Source organism: Mastomys coucha, unplaced genomic scaffold (assembly GCF_008632895.1).
Source record: "Mastomys coucha isolate ucsf_1 unplaced genomic scaffold, UCSF_Mcou_1 pScaffold22, whole genome shotgun sequence".
In the NCBI taxonomy this organism is placed as follows: Eukaryota; Metazoa; Chordata; class Mammalia; order Rodentia; family Muridae; genus Mastomys; species Mastomys coucha.
In genome coordinates, this window is record NW_022196905.1 from 5,982,138 (window position 1) to 6,005,457 (window position 23,320).

A 23,320-nucleotide genomic window follows, 5' to 3' on the forward strand; every position below is an offset into this window, starting at 1 on the left:
CTCTTAAGTCTTGCTGACAGGACGTAGTGAATTTGATCTGGTAACTGAAAGAATTAAAGCTCCTGATGCCTTGTGATTTCTGTGCTTTAGGTGGTTACCTCTCTGGGACAGGTGGCTGGAACACTGGCACCATCTCTCAGCATGGCCTTCTGTAAGTTTCCCGAAGCAGGACAAAAAATGTTAACATCTCAGTCCAGAGTATATTCTGTCACCTCTGGTCATAGCTCCTCAGCCAGGCTAGAAGCTGGCATGAAGCCCCATGTGACTTCAAGAAGGAGAAGCTCAGACATTCTGCTGGGACATTTGTGGCTGTGAGAAAGGACTGTAGAAAATTCTTCAGGTCAATACATGAATCTTCTATTTCAGTTTAGAAGAGGAAACAGGGCCTTAAAATGTATATTTTTTTTTTCCAAAATACATGTCATAGGCAAGATTCTTAATTCAGGCACTCTACTTATTGGTACCAACCTGAACTCATTTTCAATTGGTGAATCTGTGTGGAAAGCTCCCTTCCGTTCACCACCCTACCCCTGCTTTCCCTTCTCCCTTGCCTATTGCTTACCCCTGAAAAGAACCATTCAGAGAAGAGGCCAAAACCATGTATAAGAGAAGAAAGTGTTCCTAATCTTTTTCTCTTTCTGTCCTGCACTCCTTTCCTTTTTACCAACACTTAACGCACATTAACCTTAAAAAAGAGAAAAGATAAGGCTGCCCTCACCCACTGCCAGCACACACATACAAGTGATGCCCCTCTGCTGCCTTAGAGAATGGAGAGAAAACAATGGATCCCTGTGTAGAGAGTTCCAAGTCTTTTATCTTTCTACAGACTCAACCACATTATTGATTCTTTATTGACCTAGACTGTCCTGAGCTTGGCTGTGGTTTTCTTCTTATATAGCGTATGGGAGAGTTAAGGCTCCTACTACTTTAATATTGATTTTTGTGAAAAAGGTGCAGGGAAGAGGGCAATTTGTGTCTGCAGTTGCTCTTCACTATAAAAGATACGATTGTTGGGAGCTTATAGCATTATATCAAGGGTCTTAATCTGCAGCAATCTCTTTTTTACAACTTAGAAATAGGCTTGGGCAAATGTGTTATTGGTGTTAATGATATTTTGAAGTGAAGCAAATTTGTCAGCCTTTCTAAGTAAACTGCTCAACTTAACTGTTTGAAGACTTGGCAGCTTGATGCAATGACTGTGTAGAAATCCTAGGATTTAGTTATTTATTTGAAAGTTGTTTGGAAAGAATGTTTTGTTGCAAAACCAGTGACAGAACATTTACTCAGTGAATCTTCAGACCTGAGGCTGAGCATCCCAGGCTCAGACAAGGCCTGCATCTCACTTAAGGAAAGTGACTTACTATGAGCCAGAGAGATCTGGTTATCGGAGCAGCATTCTGTGAATGGTGGTGGTTGACCAGGAGGCAGGTCACTCCATACCAAGTGCTCTTGTTTTCATATATAGGGATCGCATGCTTTTAAATAAATGAATACATTTCAAACATTCTGTGAAAGTTTTTATTGTGAAAACCATAGAAATGGTTCTAGCATAATTTGTTTTTATCAAATGCACCCAAATGGGCATTTATCATCCCAAGTAACAGAGATTTCAGCCATGGCTTCTTGAAATAATTTCTTCCCTTCACATCAAATGGCCATGCATGAGTTATAAATAAGAATAATGGATGTGCTGTACACAGAATGGTCCCAACAATGCTGTTCATCAAGGGCAAGAACACATAATGGATTACAACTATGTCATCAGAAGGTGATGGCCATTCACTGGAATAGGATGACAGGCTACTGTACCTTGACAAGATTACAGCTGCTTCATCTTTTAAAATTCAAAGGGTAGGTCCCTTTAGTCACATGGAAGCTCTCTAGGTCAGGAGATCTGCTACTTCTCAAAGCAACAAGTATTCCCCAAAGAAAGGCTAACCCTCATTGAACAATATTAAAATGAAGTCAACTGCTGATTCCTGAATTGAGGACTTGTTGCATAGTCTCTACTAAATAAACCACCCCCCTTCTTGGGGTTCATTCTTCCAGACAGATGCCAAGATATATACAAAATTCAATCACTTTCCTGCTTAAAGCCCCAAGAAATTCCAAAATCAGATCTGCTCTTTAGATCATTAGTACAAATTTTAAATGTTCTCTCTTTATTTTTTTTTAAATCTACAGTGCATGGAATCTATAAGACAGACTAATCTAGGTTAAAATGTCACAACATCTATGACAGGTTCTAGACAAAGGACAAGAAAGGGATTTATGCCAAAGGAAGGCTTGATGATTTGATTATTATTAGTCAATTTCCTTCTGTTTAGTGTTTCATATGTTTAGATAATGAATTATAGTCATTTAACCCCATCCGTTCTCTCATTCCCCTTCTTCTCTTAATTGAATCCTTCTTCCTAACCAGTGGTCCTCTTTGTTTCATGTCTTCATTTTGTGTGTGACTGCTGAGCTCAATTATAGTTTCTTGTCTGAGTATGGGTTGCAAATTGTTTACTGTACCAAATTCCATGTGGATACATCATTGAAGAAAATGACTTCTATGTCCCAAGAACGGTTAACTGCCCATCTGAGAGGGACCTCTAAAATATTTTTTTTACAGACTAAATTCATTTATTTTTGTCATATAAAATAAATGTGTAAAATAAATTGTCATGTGGTAGCCACAGCTGGAGCCTGGGTCCTCTGAACAGAGACTTTGGTGTGGGTTTTCACAAGATGATCAGCGAATTCCTGGTAAGGAGACTTGGTGAATACAGTCTCTTTCCAGAAGTCGGGGGGGGGGAGGGTCAAGTAGCTGTAGGTCTTGGAGATAGCATCAAAGGTGGCCTTGGCAAAGTTGCCCAGTGTGGCAGTGCAGCCTCTGGCTGAAGTGTAGTAGTCATCTATACCGGCCATCATCAGGAGCTTCTTGGGCACAGGAGCAGAGACAATGCCAGTGCTTCTGGGGGCAGGGATGAGACGCACCAGCACAGACCCACAGCGGCCTTTCACCTTGCATGGAACAGTGTGGGGCTTGCCAGTCTTGTTTCCCCAGTAGCCTCTCCGCAGAGGGACGATGGAAAGCTTGGCCAAGATGATGGCCCCTCGAATGGCAGTGGCAACCTCCTTGGAGCACTTAACACTAAGACCAGCGTGACCATTGTAGTCCCCAATAGCTACGAATGCCTTGAACCTGGTCCGCTGGCCAGCCCGAGTCTGCTTCTGCACTGGCATGATTTTCAGAATCTCATCCTTTTGGGATGCACCCAGGAAAAAGTCAATGATCTCAGACTCCTTAATGGGCAGGGAGAACAGGTAGATTTCCTCCAAAGACTTTATCTTCATGTCCTTAACCAGTCGGCCCAGCTTGGTGATCCACTCCTTGTCTTCAGCTTTACCTTCGCGAGCTCCATGAGCCCCACGGCCTCGACCAAAGCCATGGCCTCAATCAGAACCGCGGCCCCAAGACCGCTGCCGAATCCTCCGCCTCCTCATCCAGGGCCCCTGGGTCCTCCGGGACCTTCCGCTGCACGGGCGTCATCCGCTATTTGGTGTTTTTCCGGAGAAGAAGAAGCTGTTTTTTAAATTTCCATATTAAATTATCTGAAGAAAAAACACTATTTGACAGAAGAATAAGTTATCCTACAGCACATAAATGCATGACATGGCAAATTCGTGCAAAGACATGCAAACATAGACAGACATGCCCGACCTTCCTCAACAGGCCCTTTAGTAATGAGATCATAGATAAAAATAAATATTTTTCTCTTTTTCTGACATAAAATTCCTTTGTGCAGTGCTTACATTATCAACATAAGAGTGCTGGAAACCAAAACTTATGGCTCAAACACTTAGTGAGCTGAAAATGAGATATGGCCATCTGGTAAAGTCTTCCACGTGGTTTGGAGTGAAGAGCCCAGAGAGGTGAGATACACAGAGAAGAACAGAAAGAAATTCTAAAATTGCTTTGTTCAAAGGAAACCCAAGTGTGGTCTTGAGAACAAATTACACAATCTCTAGCAAAAACAAGTGGAATTAACTGGACATTGCAAACTGTTGAATGGGAGCGATCCTAAAACATAAAAAAATAATACCATAAACGTTTCCAGTTCTATGTGTCTCCAAAGACTTCAGAAAGAGTCATGCCACACACATTCAGAGTGCAGGGGGTTAGAGGGTATTCAGAGGGTATACTGCCTTTATTGACACAATCTGAAAACTTCAGGGAGCAGCAGTTACTGATATCACAATGATTTTGGCCAAGGATTCTAGGTAACTTTGTATAAGAAGGAAACTGCTTCACATAATTCCTCAAGACAACAACATGAAGAAGAAATTTATTTAAATTGCCAAAGCCTACAGAAGAACACTACTCCGTCATAGCTGCTGTGATTTAACACATACTGACACTTCTCAGTATGTCACTACTTTGTAAGTTGAGCATGGTCTTTTCTGGAACTTATTCAATACCTTGGAAAGTCCTATCACAATGGTGTGGGGTATACCATTTAAACTCCTTTGGATTGCTCAGTGTACACTTGCGATAATTCATTTATCATCAAGTGATACTATTCATTTTATAGGAAAAGGTCATTGAGTCCAAATGTATAGAGAATCATCAGTTAAAAAAAAAAAGTGTGTTGTCCCAACCACACATTATCATAGCACTAAGCAGGCCTCCCTGCACTCTTCCTTCAATTCACAACTCTAATCTCTCTTCCTTCTTCAGAGTTGGTTGTTAGCATGCCTCCTCTGACCATCATCCTGAATGTTACCACTTCTTGTGACTTCTCTGGCAGTGTCAGCATTCACTATGGAGAAATTGCTCTCTCTCTCTCCCTCCCTCTCTACCTCTCTCTCTCTCTCTCTCTCTCTCTCTCTCTCTCTCTCTCTCTCTCTCTCTCTGAATATTATCTCAGTTTGACACAACCCTAAAACAGGAACAACATGGTCCCCTTGTCACTCAAACTGATCTTCAGAACATGAGAAAAGAGATTCCCAGCAATATTTGATGACAAAACTGACTCCATTTTCATTTGTCAAAGTTGCCTTGAAGAGATTTAATGGCTTCCAGGTTTAAGCGAGGGAATGGATTTTAACAAAACGAAAACATTGCTTTCATCAGCAATGTTAACATGTTTGATTTAGGCTTCCATCTTCCAAGCTCCATCCAGGTCAGGAGGAAGTGTGCATTAAGTATGGACTGTTGAGTCCTGTTGGCAAGACCAGGTCAAGCTTGAGAGAAACCTCATAGTATTTGGCAAGTCCCATCCTCTGAGTTGCTTACTTGTCAAGATAACTTCTTTCATTTTGGAGTGAATCTTCAGAATGGTTAAAATTAATTCTATGTGGAAGAAATAGTATGAAGCTAGGCTCTTACATATCTTTTATTGTAAATAGATTTTCTATCAATACTTTAAAATAAAAGAGCAAATCAATCTTTGGTTAAGGTGTGGCTTTTACAAGTAGCCTGACTACAGAGTACAGGCAGGAAACATTTTGATCCCATTGGCAGAATGTAAACTTCAGGAAGGAAGGTAGGGCTTATTCTATTTTATTTTATATTCTATTTATAAGCACCTTATTTCCAAGATCCTGGCAGTATTTATATTTTTAAGGAATACATAATTTTCTAGGAGAGAGAAACTGCTACCTCTGCCCCAACCCAAGTTTACCATCCAAATGGAAGACATGTCTACTTTGCTGGTATTATAGAAAACCTGAAGCCCGGGCGATGGTGGCGCACACCTTTAATCCCAGCACTTGGGAGGCAAAGGCAAGTGGATTTCTGAGTTCAAGGCCAGCCTGGTCTACAGAGTGAGTTCCAGGACAGCCAGGGCTACACAGAGAAACTCTTGTCTTGAAAAACAAACAAACAAACAAAAAACAACAAAAACAAAAAACAAAAAACAAAAAACAAAAAAAGAAAGAAAGAGAAAAAAAGAAAACCTGGGAGCTGGTGCCATCACCTATTTTAATTTTCTCTCATCAGACCATTGCATCAGCAGGAAGCGAACTCCTGTAGGCTTGTGCAGATGCACACATGCCAGGCAAAACAGGAAAAGAAGTGTTCTTGAGTGATTTGCCCTCCAGCTGAACTGAAAAATAGCAAGAGTGGGAAAGAAAGCCCCTGGAAACAAACATTAAGGAGAATTCTCTTCTTTGTTTATCATTTTATCACTCCACACACGCCATTTGGCAAAGAAAGAGATAGATCACTTAGGGTAAACCTTAGGAAATTAAAATTTGGGAAGAAAAGTACATATACTAGATACAAAAGGAGTTTGTTTAATTAGATAAAAACAGCGGGCCTTTCAAGGTGAAAACCTGAAGCAGTAAGTACAGCTTGAGAAGTGAATGAGAGGTAAGAGGTATAATTTACTCAGCTATTAAAAACAGTGACTTCATGAAATCATTAGGCAAATGGATGGAACTAGAAAATATCATCCTGAGTGAGGTAACTCAGTCACAAAAGAACACACATAGTATGTACTCAATAAGTGGTTATTAGCCCAAAGGTCAGAATACCCAAGATACAACTCACAAACCACATGAAGCTCAAGAAGAAGGAAGATCAAAGTGTGGATACTTCAGTCCTTCTTAGAAGAGGGAACAAAATACCTATGGGAGGAGATACAGAGACAAAGTGTGGAGCAGAGACTGAAAGAAAGGCCATCCAGTGACTGTCCCACCTGGGGATCCATCCCATATACAGTCACCAAACGCAGACACTATTGTGGATGCCAAGAAGTGTTTGCTGACAGGAGCCTGATATAGCTGTCTCCTGAGAGGCTCTGCCAGTGCCTGACAAATACAGAGATAGAAGCTCACAGCCAACCATTGGACTGAGCATGGGGTCCCCAGTGGAGGAGTTAGAGAAAGGACTGAAAGAGATGAAGGGGTTTATAACCCCATAGGAAGAACAAGAATATCAACCAATCAGACCCCCTAGAGCTCCCAGGGACTAAACAGAGTACACATGGTGGGACTCATGGCTTCAGCTGTATATGTAGCAGAGGATGGCCTTTTGGACATCAATGGGAGGAGAGGCCCTTGGTCCTGTGAAGGCTCAATACCCCAGTTGGTGGATGCCAGGATGAGGAATCGGGAGTGGCAAGGTGGGGAATTTTCTGAGGGGAAACCAAGAAATGGGATAACATTTGAAATGTAAATAAAGAAAATATCTAATAAATTTTTTTCAAAAAAAAGAAAAGAGGTGTAAACCATTTTCCTCCCCAGAAGTTTAGGTCTAAATAAAATCAAAGAAGGCTGGAGGTGGAGAAAAGCTCACATCTAGTTTTAATTTGTAAGGTAGGAGCTACTCAAAAACCTGCATGCAGGCTAGAGGAAAGAGCTGTCAGCCTTGCAAGCTGAAAGTATTGGTGTTGATCATAGGTAAGGATCAACCAGAGTAGACAGGCTCTAGATGATATGGTAAAGAGCACCCTGAATATGACTCCTTGCAGAGCATTGAATATCAGTTCCCTCCTTCTAACTTAGTTCTGTTTAGAGCCTGAGAGTCCGACAAGTGCTGTCTTCTGAAGAGGCATCATCATGACACCAGACAATCCTGAAAAGCAGCTTGTCGGGCTGACACCTTTTTGGAGAGAGTTCAACATGATCACACTTACACTGCATCATCACCCCCAAACACGCAGCTCATTTCACATTTGAGTTAATTGCTTCATGATACCTGGAAAAACAATAGGGTCAAAATCATTATATTAATCTATACCTCTTGAGAATAGGCTTTTCAGTGAATTCTTTTCTACCAGCAGTACTCTATTAAGATTCCAATGCTTAACACTGTGTGGATGCTGTTGCTAAAGTAAAAGTATGATGGCAAAAAAATAAAATAAAAATCCTTAGACTTGGTTAGAAAATCAGAAAGTTCGCCATAACATGCAAACTTCTACATGAAAAAATGGGAATATTCCAAATGAAACACAGAACAGGAACAAGTTCAAATGAGCCTCTGACATGCCCTTCTAGGAAGATATAAAATGATATCATACTTCCACTATCTATGCCCATGATAGGGTTTCAAGCATCCACTTACTGTGTATGTCCACAAATGTGGAAACGCTCTCTTTGCATCAGGCCACCTAGTTCCTCAGTAAGCAAGTTCACTAACATAGGATGGAAGCCCAGCATTTCGAGGCTACCAGTATATGGAGGCCATAATGGAGATTGTCCATATCCGTTTATTTATAAGACTGCCTAGGAAATCTGGTGTCTTGCTTCTGAGATATAATTATCAATAGAAATGCAAGAACATTCCTGTATTTATTTTGCTCATCAAAAAGGTTAAGTTAAGAATAATATTGATTTGAATAAAAATAGCTTGCAAAGATCAACAATTCTATTTTTGCAATTAAATTACTCCAGGCAGTGGTGGCACATGCCTTTTGGGAGGCAGAGGCAAGCAGATTTCTGAGTTCAAGGCCAGCCTGGTCTACAGAGTAAGTTCCAGAATTGCCAGGGCTACGCAGAGAAACCCTGTCTTGAAAAAACCAAAAAAATTTTAAAAATTAAATTAAAATTGTGTCCACATATATATTAGAAACTACATAGTGAACCCCCCCTCAAAAAATACAAAATCATCTTTTGTAATGTAACAGAGATGCCATATTATATAGTAACTTTATATTGTTTTGCTTATATAAAATAATGTAATTATTTCTTCAAGTTTTTAGATACACATTTGACAAATACAAAAGGCCCATTGCATATCTTAGACTGAACTGCATGAAAATGTAGCTAGATTCTTACTAGTGGTATAAAATTGAAAATGATAAACCTTATAGCATTATTTTACTGCATTAAGAATCATCTCTTCAAATTATGAATAGAAATTTACTTAGAAAAAAATCTAGCACAAAAGAAGCCTACTTAACTATGTATTCTTCAACACTGAAACTTTTCTTTGTTTTCTTAAAAATTATATAAAATAAAAGCTTGGCAACTTGGTTTAATTTCCCATCTTCTTTAACAGTCATAGAAAACATTTTCTGTTAGCCATTTGGAACTATTTTGGGCTTGTCTAGCCCTGAACTTTGATTTTGCTATTGTTATTGCTTTATTTCTTTTTTTAGAATTTCATATATGTATATCCTATTTATATCATTTCCAGCCATCCTTCTCCCAGCCACTTCAAATTCATGACCCATTCTTCTTTAATTATTATTGTTACATGTATACAGCATAGTGAGTTTACTTAATGTGGCTTGTACAGCAGACATGTGTTTCAGACTGACTGCTCAGATTGGATAACCTGTCAGGGAGTTCATTCCTGGAGAGAAAAAAATCACAATCTCTTCTCAGTAGCCATTAATCTTCTGTTGCTTTTCATCTATGGGTGGGACCTTATCAAATTTCCTCCGCCTATGTTAGCATGTCAAGTCAAGTGGACATTATGAAGATCTTTTTAATGTAACCTTATTATTGAGATTTCCTGGTTATAGTGTCCTTTTTATGGGTAGAAGACACTATCTAGAAACAGATGCCCAGGTCTTCCAGATCTTATATTTGTCTTGTCCCTTATTCCACAATATTCTCTAAGCCTTGTTAAGTGTAAGGGTTGGGGTTTTGTTTTATTTTTATGAAAATATATCAGTTGTATGTGGGAACCCCATGTTCATTGATTTCCCTGAATTTTGACAGGTTGTGAGTTTCTGTAATAGTTTTCTCCTGAAACAGATCTCTAGAGATATCTATAAGGGGTCATTTAGATTAGGTTTATTGATGTAGGAAGACCCAGCTTAAGTGTAGTCTGTACCATTCCATGGCCTAGAGTCTCACAATGATTGAAAGGAGAAAGACAGCTGAGCACATGTATTGATCATCTCTGCTTCAGGGCTGTGGGTGTCCTGCAACGGCCTTCTGCTCCTGGCCCCTGGGTATCCATCAGCTCTGCATCATGACTGGGTATTTCCTGGGACCTGCTTTCTGCTTATGCCACATGCCATGCCTGCCAAGATGGACTGCATCCTCAGGAGCTATAAGTTAAATTAAACCCTCATTTCAGATGCCTTTATCAGTCAGTTTGTCACAGCAACAAGATCAGTAATGAATATAATCTTGTTTGTTTTATTGTTACCTGAAATACATTATAATGTAATTCAAAACTAGGAGATTGTCTTCAACATACTGCTATTAGGTAGTTCTTAGATTTTTATAAAATGTTATAAATTGCTCTATTATTATCCTCTACAAATATACAAAACTAAAAATATTCTTATGTTCAATGACCCAGTATTTGATTTGCCACCTCTCTTGAATTTTCTTTAATCTTAACATATACTCATTTTTTTCATGACTCTGGCATTTTCTCTAGAGAACTGCCCTGATGTTCCTAAAATGATCCTCAGTTTGAGTTTTCTGATGTTTCTTTTTAATTAGATTCTCAAGGTTTCTATTGGGAATTCCCCAGGGAAGACAGCATGTCATATCAGGGGCATGTGGTATTGACTTGTACCAGAATGCTGTTATTCACTCTGACCACTTGCTGAGACGTTATCTGCCTTGCTTCTTCAGTGTGGAATCACATTCTCACTTCAATATTAATTGTCTTGTAGAAGATGCTTTGAGCCAATATAAATATTCTTCTTGTCTCACCTAAAGGGTTTAGTATCCATTGATGAATCCTGCCTAAAGTGATTATTAAGGGATTCATTATATATATGCTCACTGAGGCAGAGTTTTATGTGTGTGTGTATCTTAGATTGGCCTAACACTCACTCTATAGATCAGGCAACCTCAAAGATGAGATTCTCTCACTTTCGCTTTCTCATTGTGCCTCCATGCCCAGCTTCATTAAGGTTATTTTAAAACTCTAATCCTTCCTTCTCTGTTTATAAATTGGAACCCTCACATTTAGAAGCCATTTTATGTTCCCCACGATATACTTATTTGTTCATTTATATCAGTGAACACACATATTCTCATTTTAGTGTATGGGTAATAAGAACCTGTCACTATTTTTGTTTTTGTATCTAAATCATCTCAAATTTGGACAATGGAGGCCACGTTAAGTGGATTCTATGTCCTTTTGATATAAAATATTCTGCCTTGAGCACTGTTCCAAATTCTCTTATAATTACACTATCTAATAACATGAATAATATCATACTCTTTAAGACTCAACCGTAAAATGATCTGCCTTTCTCCATCCCTGAAGAACAGTTTGTAAATAAGATCTGAGCTCTCAGTGTACTATTACTTAGTTGTAATTGTGTCTCAGTGCTTTTAGTTGAGAGCTAGCAACCATATTTGCATATGTTTACCTTAGCTGATCACCAGCCACTGGCCTGTCCATCAATGTAAAGGGATGAACATACTAACATGTTAATACCTGCATCTCAAATTGTGAAGACAGCCCTGACATTACAACCTTTTTATATCTGTGTTTTAAGTGTTATTCACTGAAAGAGCAGACTGACTTCAATATGGCATTAAGCTAATATTGAAGGTGAAGCTTTAGTTCTTTAAAATATATCTGTATTTCTCATTAATTAGGACCTGAAATTGAAGGGAGACTTTCTGTGGAAAGACTATGAATATAATGGCAAGTTAAAGCCTTGTGGAATGGTGTGATGTCTGCTAGTAGTGCCAAATTACAGTATGGTTGATCCATTGGCCAAAGTCAACATGGCTCTTAAAGCAATCCAAATTCTTCTCTCCATATATCGTCAGACAAATACACATATGGATTACCAACAACTGGAATTTAATGCTAACTCCTTTACTTTGGTCACTCAAAGAAGAGACACCTGTTGTTGACTTGAGCTTCTTAATTTCAGCATTTGCAACAAGGTCCTCATAGTATCCTATGATCTTATGAAATCATATGCCTGGCATAAAAACGCTCTATGTCAAAATCACTTGTTACTTGTTTTCTGATGACTCAGGCTCCTACTTGCTTTGTGCACTCATTCAGTTATAATATATTTTTATGCCCAATTCTTATACCTGCTATAAAGCACCATCACCATGCTGCTAGCCTAGCTTTCTACCTTAGAGGTGATGAGGATGGTGCACATGAATCTAGATGCTCATGTTGATGTTATGATCCTTGAAATCAACACTGAGAACTTGTGGAGAGCGGTAGAGCTGGAGAGGCATTCGCCTTGACAAGATGGCGTCTACATCTGCTGTCGACTCCTGGTAAACAACTCTTTGCGCATGTGCGTAGAGTGAAAAGACGCCAAGTCACGGCCCATTCTGGGGTATCACGTGGGGTGATGAGCAAACAGCCAGTCATGGGCGGACACAGCCGCGCTGTGGTGTATATAAGCAGTGCCGATTATTGGCTCGGCCCTTTTCTCCTCTTCATGATGCAATAAATGCTTGCTGCAGAAGGATCCTAGTGTCCGCGTGTCTTCTTGCTGGCGAGACGACTGCACGGGCAACAAGAACTGCCCAGGATTTACATCTAGAAAATGATAAAAGTTTATTTTACAAAATTGATGCTTTAACCTTTTCATTGGTCATTTTCCAAGATCAATGGAGTTCCTTAGGGGAAAACTTTGTTGCCTTCTATTGTAAAATTATAATTCTTCAAGATGTATCTTTTTAAATAAGCAGAAGTAAACATTGCAATATTGTTTATAGTAAGAACCTTTCCTTTTTATATTATACTTGATGCATTATTCAAAATGTATATGATCATCCAGGTACTTTTTACTAGCTCTTTGTAAAAAGTCAGCAATGTTTCTGTTTATTATTGTATACTTTTCTCACATGCCTTGATCTAATACCTACACCATTCAAATCACCCAGGGGTCACTACTAGAAAACACGTTTAAGTGATGACAGACAGCCACTTATCCACCCATGGCCTTCCCATTCCCATTGAACAGACTTCATTGCTCGGTGTTGAAGTTTAGGGTTTACCTATCATTTGTTCACTAAATCTCTTTGGAAGATGATAATTTTTAAATTACAGATATTTTAGATTGTAAAGGGAGTAGAATAAATGTAAAATATTTTGTCATCTCAGTATGGTCTGGGATAGCTCCTTGTAATGGCGTGGCACATATTTCTATTTCTGTAATAAATTGCATAAATATTCCCAGTGGAAATAATGCAACCTATATATAACCTCACATTAATTCAAGTAAATTTATATCATTACTACTAAAATATTCTAGGTCAGTTCAAGTTTTGTTTCCAAATACGTGTTTTTAGATTTGTGTCATTACAAAATCTCTTTTAGATTATTATTCTACCAATGATCAGCAAAGTTTAAATATAGAGCACCAAGTAGCAAGTATTTTAGGCTTTGTCAGTTCTACTCAAGTAACTACTGCACTCCGCAACTTTCCCCTTTATGGTACGCAGATCATAATGGTTGTATTTTAATAAAGTTTTACTTTCAAACACATCCTATAGACTAGATGTGGCCTAAGGGCTGTAATTGGCCAATTCCGCATCTATGCTCTTTCTAGTGTTCTGAAACTCTGTACTGTGGGAATCAAGTACACTAACTAGTTTGCAATAATACTTTTTCAATTAACATTTTGAGAAAGAAAAGACTTAGAAAGGAATAAGATCTCTGGGACTTCCTGTGTTTATTCTTTCAACTTTTTTTAATTTAACAATATAAAATCATATTTAACAATATGGATCTGGAATAGAGCCCAGATTTGAGTAAGATCTGAATTTTAATTGGTATTTACGTCCTGGTTAATATTAGGTAATGTTAACATTTACAGGCAAGAGATGACTAGGATCTGATTGTCAGTCACCTACTGGGCTTATGATTTGAGGGAAAAAATCATACTCTTGTTTTCCTTAAGTGGAGACATCAGATAAAGCATTTACTTCTTAGGTATTCTACTTGCTTTGTATTGTGTTCATTTAGTTAGAGAAAGTATGTAGTTGAGCCAAAACACACAGCTAGACTGTAAACTGTTTGTGAGACTTGAGCTTTTCAACAAAATGTAAAATATGGTTGGCATGTTAAATGCCTTTTTCTTAAAAAAAAAGTGTTTGCTATTTCTCATTAAGAATGAGAATCAAGGGTAGAATAGTGTCTTAATATTATGGACCATCCATTAATGATTGCTTGATCATTTGGATGAGTTTTAATTTACAGCTATGTCCAATCTTAGACATTACAGTACTAGACATTGCAATATATAGAGTTCAGGATCAAAAACCATATTATCAAGTTGCAAAAAGTATCCTTCTACTGTCTTAAATAAGTTTGTATTGGGCCACCTTCCGTTCTTCTTGGTCACTTCAAGCTATGTGTTACCTGTGGGATACAGGTCAGAGTTGCCTCAGACCATTGTGACCTTTAGAGAGTGAGAAGAAAAGCCTCATAGAGTCTTCCAGGAGCAGCTAATCTTTCAGAACAATACTATGGAACAGATTATTAAAATAGTTGTGAGGATTACCTGCAATCCTTGCCAGTTATCAAGTATGCTGAATGCATAGGAGCCCACACCAAGCCCTGTGTGTTCACCCATGTTCTCTTGGCTAGTCCACCTAGGTCATTTAGGCTGATGAGCTGCCTCTATGAGGGGATCTACCTCCTTGACTAGTCTTATGAACATCAAACCAGATCATGCCATTTTTAGGAGCAATAATCTTCTCAAACTTTGACAACTTGGTTCTGCTCTCTTGTGCACCTTGGAGGTGTTTTCTAAGTTCTCTTTATATGTCTTCACATCTTGTCTTTTTGATGAATACGAGTTCCAATAGAACAAGGGCAAATTTTGTTTATTTATTCATTTATTTAGCATTTGCAATCTCAGTTTCTCCACAGGTTTTTTAGCTCAGAGACTGAAGATTTCAGAATTAACAAATGTGCATTAACATGAAAATTGTGCTGGCAATGTAATCTAGATAAATGTGATGAAAAATGATATATTGACACCTCTAAGTAGAATGACAGTTGGGAGGAAAACCCTGTGACTGAAGGGACATACACACACTCAGTGGCTTTAAACAGACTTCACTTGGCCAAGTATAAGAAGGCCTACCAAATAAAAGACAAAAAAGTACCAGTGGCAGAAAATGAATGTTTAATGTTCCCCAGATTTAACCTGGTTACTACATTATTTGATTGCATTAGTAGGAAGTGAATTTATACCATTTTTTCTCTTTAAAAGCCTTTCATTTAGCAACTCAAGGATAAGCTGAACTTAGAAATTATCTGCTAAGGTATGGAATATAGGTGGCCAGAGGGTTCAAGCACAAATGAAAACAAGACAATGAGTTATTTCTAAATGGTGCAGTTATTAGCAGAAAGACTTACAGACCGAAAGTCTGGTATCAATGCATGGGTAGCATGCACTATATCTCATATCTTAGTCTAAATGTGTCAGACAGACTGAATCTCGCCACTCCTCCATCCATCTGGAAACATAGGTCGTAGAGCTAGAAGACAAAGGCATATTCCCATCTGACTGGACTCTTCAAAAAAAAAAAAGAAGAAGAAGAAGAAGAAAAGAAAAGAAACTCAGAACACATTGCCAATTTTTATAATATTTGAGGCAGGCAGTAATTTCAGTTTTCAATTCCACTAAGTAATAATAGTCATTAATTAGTAAATTAGGCCAATGGGTTCTAAAGGTGTGTGAACTGAATGATTAAAAAGGAGGGAGAGGGAGACTTCACAGAAGCCTGCCAGCATTGGGAGTTTATGTTTGGTGCATCTCTTCAGAATGAATTGCTGCACTTAGGCACTTCTCACATTGCCTACTGTTGCTGTCTGTTCAGTAATCACAGCAAAGTGAAGGACTGCACCATACATTGTCATAAAGATGCCAAGGAATGAAGGCAGATGTTCGAGGGCTGAGCATCTAATACTTACATTTTAAGCCTGGGGACATTAAATCCATGGAGGAGGAGACCTGAGACTTCCTGCTCACACAGACACAGGGCTTTAGATCTGTCTCAAGTAAAGGCTTGACATCAACTGGAAGGAGGGTTTCTGGATTCCAGAAGGGCTCATTCATTTTCAGGGTTAAATTTATATTTCAAATACACTAGCCTTCCTAGAGGTCTGTGGACTGCCCTTCAGAGTACTAGCTAGCCATGGACATATCTGAATCATGACACAATTCCTGAAATATCACCAAGAACTCGTGAAAGATTTGAAATGCTAAAACTGAAGTTTAGTATGCAGGGATCCAGATGGGCACAAAGGCAGGTAACATATCTCAAGGCTGTTGGAATGTATTTCTGATTCTAAAAGAAGTTGAAAAGTGTGAAAATCAGTTCAGTTCATTCTGAAGATATAAAAACGATGGAAATTTGCTAGAGTTAAAAGTGATTTATAGAAAAAACGTATAAGGATGCAAACTAAATGCGGGCATGAGATGGACTATTTCCATATCGGCAAAGTGAACTGAACAGCTAAAAAAGAAAAATAGCATATCCTTATTCTGCTATTAAAATTAATCATCTAGCTGAATTTGTTATAATAAAATGTAATTTATTTTACTCTGTTTATAAACATCAGAAGTGAGAATCAATCAGGACCTTTAAGACAATTTCCCTACCCAATTGTTCTTCTATTGAGCACTCCTGCTTGGTCCCTCTTCTGCTCCTTCACTAAGGATTGTTATCCAAAGATACTTTGGTAACCACTCAATTTTTCACTTCCTTTGTACTTTGTTTTTGTCTTGTCTGAATATTTACCTTCAAGTACACTATGATATAATAGAAGGAATAGCTGGGCTTTTTGTTGTTGTTGTTGTTTGTTTTGTTTTGTCTGATAGAAACCAAATCTTGATGCGAGTATTCATTTATCTATTTGGACCTTGAAAAATTGATCAGTCTCTCTGAGCTTCTGTCTCTTCAAATGTAGTGAGGGCAACATACAGTGTATATCTCATAGGGTGTTTTGGAGTTCACATTAATGTCAACAAGATCTTGTTTTTCATTTGGAATACAAACAAGGTCAAAGTTAGTGAGTAGGGTCACGGAAACTTAGTGTATTAGATTAGACCAGCCAACGTGTTCTTATAGTCTCATAATAAAGCTATGACCACTGAGATTGAATATTTAATTATAGATACCTATAGGGACATACATACACACAAATACACACACACACACACACACACACACACACGTACTGCTTTAAGGACAATATGTGTATTTATTTGTAGGTATTGCTAGGGACCTCCTGTCTATCTATGCTTACCTATTTCTACATTCCACATTAGGTTATAAATCTATTTCATATTTGTATTTCTCTTCTATTACTTTTACTTTAAATATTAAATTACTAGGAAAATAATCTAATTTGCCGTAAGAGCAAGTTAAAGCCCTTCTCACAATGCTTTACAGTTTGGAACCCTTCTCTAATATTTAGTATAATATATAAAAAAAGAGTAAGACTTAAATGCTTAAAGATGTAAATTAGTCAAATTAACACCTGTTTAAAGAGAATGTTGTAAGACTTACTGGGAAAGAGAGAATAAAAATGAAGTAAATAAGACTTGAAATAAGGCCAAGTACGCCATGAAACATTCACCAAATCTTGTTCTTGGGTCACTAGTCAACCCAACCAACCAAACGCAGAAATGCTCAAATTGCTTGTTAATAAGCTTAAGATTTAGTATCTGTGTATCAATTCACTGTTTATCAACTGACAATGAAAAGGGGGTGCTTTGGTGTTCATCTGAGCCTATGAACTCCTATTAGCTCACTCAGGGCAATGAAGCAAAGTTCAGCAAAAAAGTTGGCTGGATTGGTAAAGCACTTGAAGGTTAAAATCCTCTCCAGAAGTTTCTGGTTCAGCTTTCACTAATGCTGAACTTTAAGGCATCATAATACAAACATTCCTAGTATTCCATCTCTGCACTAACTTATTTTTTTTTCAACTTCCAGGGCAGTGTGCTTTTCTTTGTCTTGCCACCTCCTATCATCACCTGTGACACAGAAGAGTATAGAACACAGCCTGCAGCTTTCAGTTAAGCTCACCTCAAGCCCTCCATGGTGAGACATTCTGAATAACTAAGAATTATTCTAACTAGAAACGTATCTGGCTTTCAAGCTCTAGCCAACATGGTTCATGGAAGCTCAGTTTATGTTCTATATCAATAACTCATTAATAAAGCATAATATGCAGACCCCCCTACACACAGAGAGGGAGAGGGAGAGAGAGAGAGACAGAGACATAGACAGAGAGACAGAGACAGAGACAGAGAGACAGAGACAAAGACAGAGAGAGAGAGAGAAGAGGAGGGGAAATGGAAGGAGGGAGAAGGAGAGAGAGAGAGATGGGAAGGGAAAAACCTTTTTCAATAAAATCAGTGGTCTGAATAACCAGTGAAAAATGTTTCTATTATCTTTGCCTGTTTGCATTTCAAAAACTGTAAGAAGGCATTGATTTTTGAGACAATTATTGGGGCTTCCAGAGCTTATCCCTTTGTTTGGATATGACTTTTAAAATTAAAAGGTTCATTAGTTGTCCCAAGGGAGGTTTTAATGGTTCAGGAAAGGAAAGGGATACGATGGACTATCGAAATAACAATGCCAAATGTAGTATAAAATGTTAGGTGGAAATTGATAAATGCAATTAAATATCTGCAGGTATTAATGATTTTTATGAGGTTATCTATAAAATATTCAGAAACATAACACTGATAAAATATATTTTTCGGGTTTTACTTTTATTTCATGATCTTATTTGATACATGATTATACATCAGTTAAGGAACTGGATGGAAACACACACACACTCTCACACACAAAAACATGATGTACTCAATCCCTAAAAGTCAGTGAGAGCAGAACAATGACATTTTGTGGCATTTGTCATTTAGCTCAAAATGTAGGATTATCTAGATGAGACAATTAGAAAACATGTTGAACCACATAGTTACTGGCTAATTGGTTTTGGAAAGAACAGATCAAATCGAGATGTTGACAGAAGGTGATGGTTTTATAAAGCAAAGGTTTGATACTGAAAGATAGACTGAATTGGCAAGATGGCTCAGTGGATAAAGGTGTTTATTGCCAAGCTTGATAACCGGTGTTCAATCCCCAAGACCTACAAGGAAGAAGGAGAGGTCTGACTTCTATAAATTGTCCTGTGTTCGCATATATGTGCAGCTGTGTAGATGTGCTCTTACACACAATGAGTATAATCACTTTTAAATATAAATAAACAGAAAATGGTAGCTGGATACATCTCAGGTGAGAAAATCACATTAAAAAGATGTGGAAACAGAAGTGGTCACTGGAATCCAGATTGACTAGATAGGAAGACCTGGGAATAAGAGACTAGTGGGATAATGTGGAAAGGTAAAGTTAAATTTATTTCTGAAACATTGTATAACGTTAAGGTAATCTGAGACTGCCAGAACAGATAGCATGCGTCCTATGCAATGTACAGTATATAAGCAATAAATTAACACTGAAAACACATGAAAGTATCAAGTGTATAGCATTCCTCTGAGAACACACATCCGTGTGTCAAAGTTCCCAACTCTTGCTTCTGGGAACATTTTACGACAACACTGGGAGAAATGCATAAAATGATCATGAGACGCTCAGTTTTCCTTAATACTTTGTATGGAACTTGAGATTGGCAATAATTTAATAGTATAGGGAAGAGGTAAATAACTGCATAGTCTTGTCTGGCCAACGTTTTAAGTAAAGATTTCTGTGTTCCTTAAATGGAAAACCAGAATGTACATCAAATGTGCCTAGGTAACACCAAGTTGAGTTTGGTTGAGTTTGGCTGTGGAGCAGTTCACTAAGTCTGGATAGAAAAAGGAATCTAGACAAGAGTGACTGATGCCCACCTCCACCCCTCAGGCATAGCTGTATGAATAACCTGATCCTATCAGTATGCCTAAGCTGAAACAGAAATGAGGGCTGAGAGAGAACTAGTCTGGAGTAAAGGCAACAGTCTCTGAAAAGAGCACCAGACCAGGACACAGGTAGGGTACAGGTTAATGCAGAAATGCAGGAAGCCTTCAGAGAGAAGATGTCCCAGCTAACTGTGCATCCTGTCTTCCCTCTCTTGAGGAGGAGGAAAGAAGGCCCAAAGTTTGGGCCTCTATTATATTGACACTGTGACTTGTCATCAGACCCATTTTAGCCCTGGTTCATTTATTGAATGGAACCGTTCACTGTTCAAAGTTGATTACTATCTAAGTAACTGAAGTTCTTTAATGTGAGGACTAAAGGAAGGAGGCACCCACCATGTTCCTTCCCATTGGCCAAGGGAGGTAGCGGGAGAGACAAACCAATTGAATACAAATGAGAGCTTTTGTGCTGGCTCCCACCACTGTTTCTAACCTGCTATAAGCAAGGCCTAGATATACGCAATGTAACAGGATGTATCTTCCCATGGTGTCCAAGGATACCTGTCTTTTCCTGAGGAATTAGCTCTCGGTCATCCTCATAACTAACTGTCCCTGATAAAAGTAGCTACATTATCAGAAAAGTCACTTATTCAAAGGTCCCTGTTCCCCTTCAGGATGATCTTTACTCAGAATAAATACTGTCTGTTACCCCTCCATATTGGGGGTCAACAGTATTGTGACTTTTCAAGGACGTCTCAGGTGTCTTCCTTGTAACTCATTCCTTTATACCATTTTGTTTAAGGCTCATTTTACGTAGTGAAAAGTCTTAATTTATGCTGTGTCCTTTCTGCATTCTCTGCTTTAGAACAATGAGTACCTCTGTGTGTCAGGAACCTTCTTTATATAGTTTTGATAAGCTAACAGCTTCATATGCTGTTTGTCAGAAGAGAAGGGAGCAAGAGGAAGAGAGTCCAGGACAGTATACTCCTTGGTGAGAACTCGAGAATTCATTTCCCAGTATATGATTAATGATTTATGTTCTATCTGGGCTCCTCCAACATGTGAATGACGACTAAGATCTGTACTAGTTTTCCTAACAAGCTCTTTCACCAGGATAAACATTAGCTCTTCATATAGTCAATTGAAAGGTTCAGTGTGACTTTTATTTTTCCCAGTTGGTAACAAAATATTTGACATATATTTTCCAAAACTATTTGCATCTATGTGAATCCCAGTCTACATTTCAAGAACTACAGTCCACTCTACACAGACAGGTCATCTCCTTCTTTTAATGGCTGAAGCTTCATAGACCTAAAAAAGCACTGACATTAATGTTGCCCCACCATGTGACGTTACTGCAGAAATCATTTATGCTGTTCCACCATGTGCAGTTACTGTGGCAGTTTCTTATTGTTAACATCAGGTAACTGTTATTCTACTGAGGAAGCAAGTGTATTAAGATTGTTGTACCCAAGATCACAGAACAAAGTATGTGACAGAGCCAGTTTAGAAATCATTCTCTGACATTGTGGAATTCCCAGGAGTGCACTGGATTCCATCCAGGGGACGTGTGTTGGATCATGGCTCTGCCATCGCCTTCAGTATATTCTGTCAACACATGTAACACTATTGTGCCTCAACTGTAGCATGAGTGAAGGATGGGAGGTAATGTATTTATTCAAGAACTGTCCTAGGATTCAGTTACTTACTTTATGTAATATACTTAACATGACACTTGGCATGTAGCAAGTACTCAGTAGATTATAGATATTGTTTTAAATTACAGTAGAAGTGGTCCCATATCTTACAATGTAGCAACTAATAGTTTAATAAGACTTTGTTTTCTCTATGGCACGATATCAGGAATTAGGTAATTTCACAAAGGAGCTAGATAGTACATTCAAAACTCCTTAAGGGCTAGGTCTTCTATGAACTTTCAAAACCCAGAAGATTACTTGGTGAATGAAAAAATACACTCTTAATATAAATGAATATAAATGAAAAATCAAGTCACTACCTTCCCAAACCACTGTCCTAAGCTTATGGGGGGAATTCACATCTTACAACTGATTTTCAATTTAAAAGAAAAATGCCCATAACAACTTCCACAACATCTACACATGTGATACCCTGCATCATCCATCCATATGAAACCTAAGGTTCAGTATGGCAGACAGGTTAAGCAGAAGTAATTTCTGCTTTCTGTGATGACAAGCCATGTGGAGCTAGGTAGGGGGTAGCGGGCATGGTTTCCTGGCTTGAGAAAGCAAGGTCTGCACCTGTTCTTACCTTGTCTTCTCTGTCATGGCCATGCATAGCCAATTCTTTTCTGCCCAGGTAGTTAATGGTTAAGGCAGCTGGAAGCATGACAGATTGCATGAGCTCCATTGACCCTTGTCTTTTTACATCAAGGGAAAAAGTTTATCCAAAGATTTCTTGCCTGCTTTTAAATAACCTGAATAACAAATGCAGTATCTGGCAGTTCCCGCTTGCAGGGGATCCCAGACCACAGCGACACCTGTATGTCCAAATTTTAGGATAATCAAGTACAAGGGCAAGGAGTTGGGAATAGTCTCTAGTGTCTACCAATATTCAATTAGTTTTGAAACAACAAACCCTATGGTTCCTCCTCCTGTTGCTAAAGATTTTGTTCTAACAGATGTAGGGTTCATATATACCAGCCCTCTGATTCATCAAGGAGCAGAAAAACACAAAACTTCTTATAGCTTTACTAGGACAAGCTGAGTTTTGATGGTAAAAATAGACACCTTCATTCCCATTGCTGTCATTAACAACAACAGCAAAGACAACAACAATGTTGACAGTTACCATGGGAAGCCTATGAGAGTACCCCATTACCTCATTCTGTCAGGAGGCTAGAAATGTGGCTTAAATGTGACTTTGTCCATTCATAAAGAGAAGGACTGAAGAGATCCAAGTTGAGGCATTCCAGTCACAGATCTTCAACCTTAAAGTTGCTTCTGGGTAAGTCCTCAGAGGTTCCTGGTTAATGTCACCAAAGGCAGACACACATTTCCAAACTCATCCCTCAATACAGAACCCTAGAAATATTAAGGAACTATGCTGACTTTCTGTATGTCACAAACACAGCAGACTTACATAGCTAAATGGGGTGAAAACACAATGAATCAAAGGCAGACTTCACACAACCTGTGTCTGGCTCATTGTGATCCTCCCTCACAGATTCTTCTTGCCTTTTCTCTATTTCCAGGAAAATGATCACATGACCTGGTCAGTTAGAAACCCAAGTGAATCTGAAATACAGGAAAAGCCTGGTATTTAGGAGTGAAGACATGAAATTGAAATGAAACTTACTTCCCTGTGTTTTCTGTTCAAGCTGACACTTGCTGGTCACAGGGGTCAGTAGGACACAATGCCACCTTAGAATCCTTTAGGGATCTGCTGCTCCCACACATCAGCTTTGGGAATCCAGAATGCATAATGAATGGGTAAGGAGGGTGAACTCCACAGATTGGAAGCTTTGGAATGAGAGAAAAACTAGAAGTTCACACACAGATGGTGTT

At 38.5% G+C, this 23,320-nt stretch overlaps 1 protein-coding gene across 1 annotated transcript; it reads right to left on the bottom strand.

Moving 5' to 3' along the window:
• Positions 1 to 2,667: 2,667 nt before the first annotated feature.
• Positions 2,668 to 3,538, bottom strand: LOC116070192 (40S ribosomal protein S2-like). Its single transcript, XM_031341452.1, has 2 exons — positions 3,504 to 3,538; positions 2,668 to 3,409 (listed from the first exon to the last, which is right to left on the bottom strand). Exons 1-2 carry the CDS (start codon positions 3,536 to 3,538, stop codon positions 2,668 to 2,670), a joined length of 777 nt encoding a protein of 258 aa, XP_031197312.1.
• Positions 3,539 to 23,320: the final 19,782 nt, after the last annotated feature.

What these genes read in the sequence shown, in the direction of transcription:
- LOC116070192 (XM_031341452.1), bottom strand. Translation starts at nt 3,538, where the DNA reads ATGACGCCCGTGCAGCGGAAGGTCCCGGAGGACCC. An exon ending in CGGAAGGTCCCGGAGGACCC is followed by an intron (nt 3,410 to 3,503) that starts AGGGGCCCTGGA and finishes CCGTGGGGCTCA; the next exon opens with TGGAGCTCGCGAAGGTAAAG.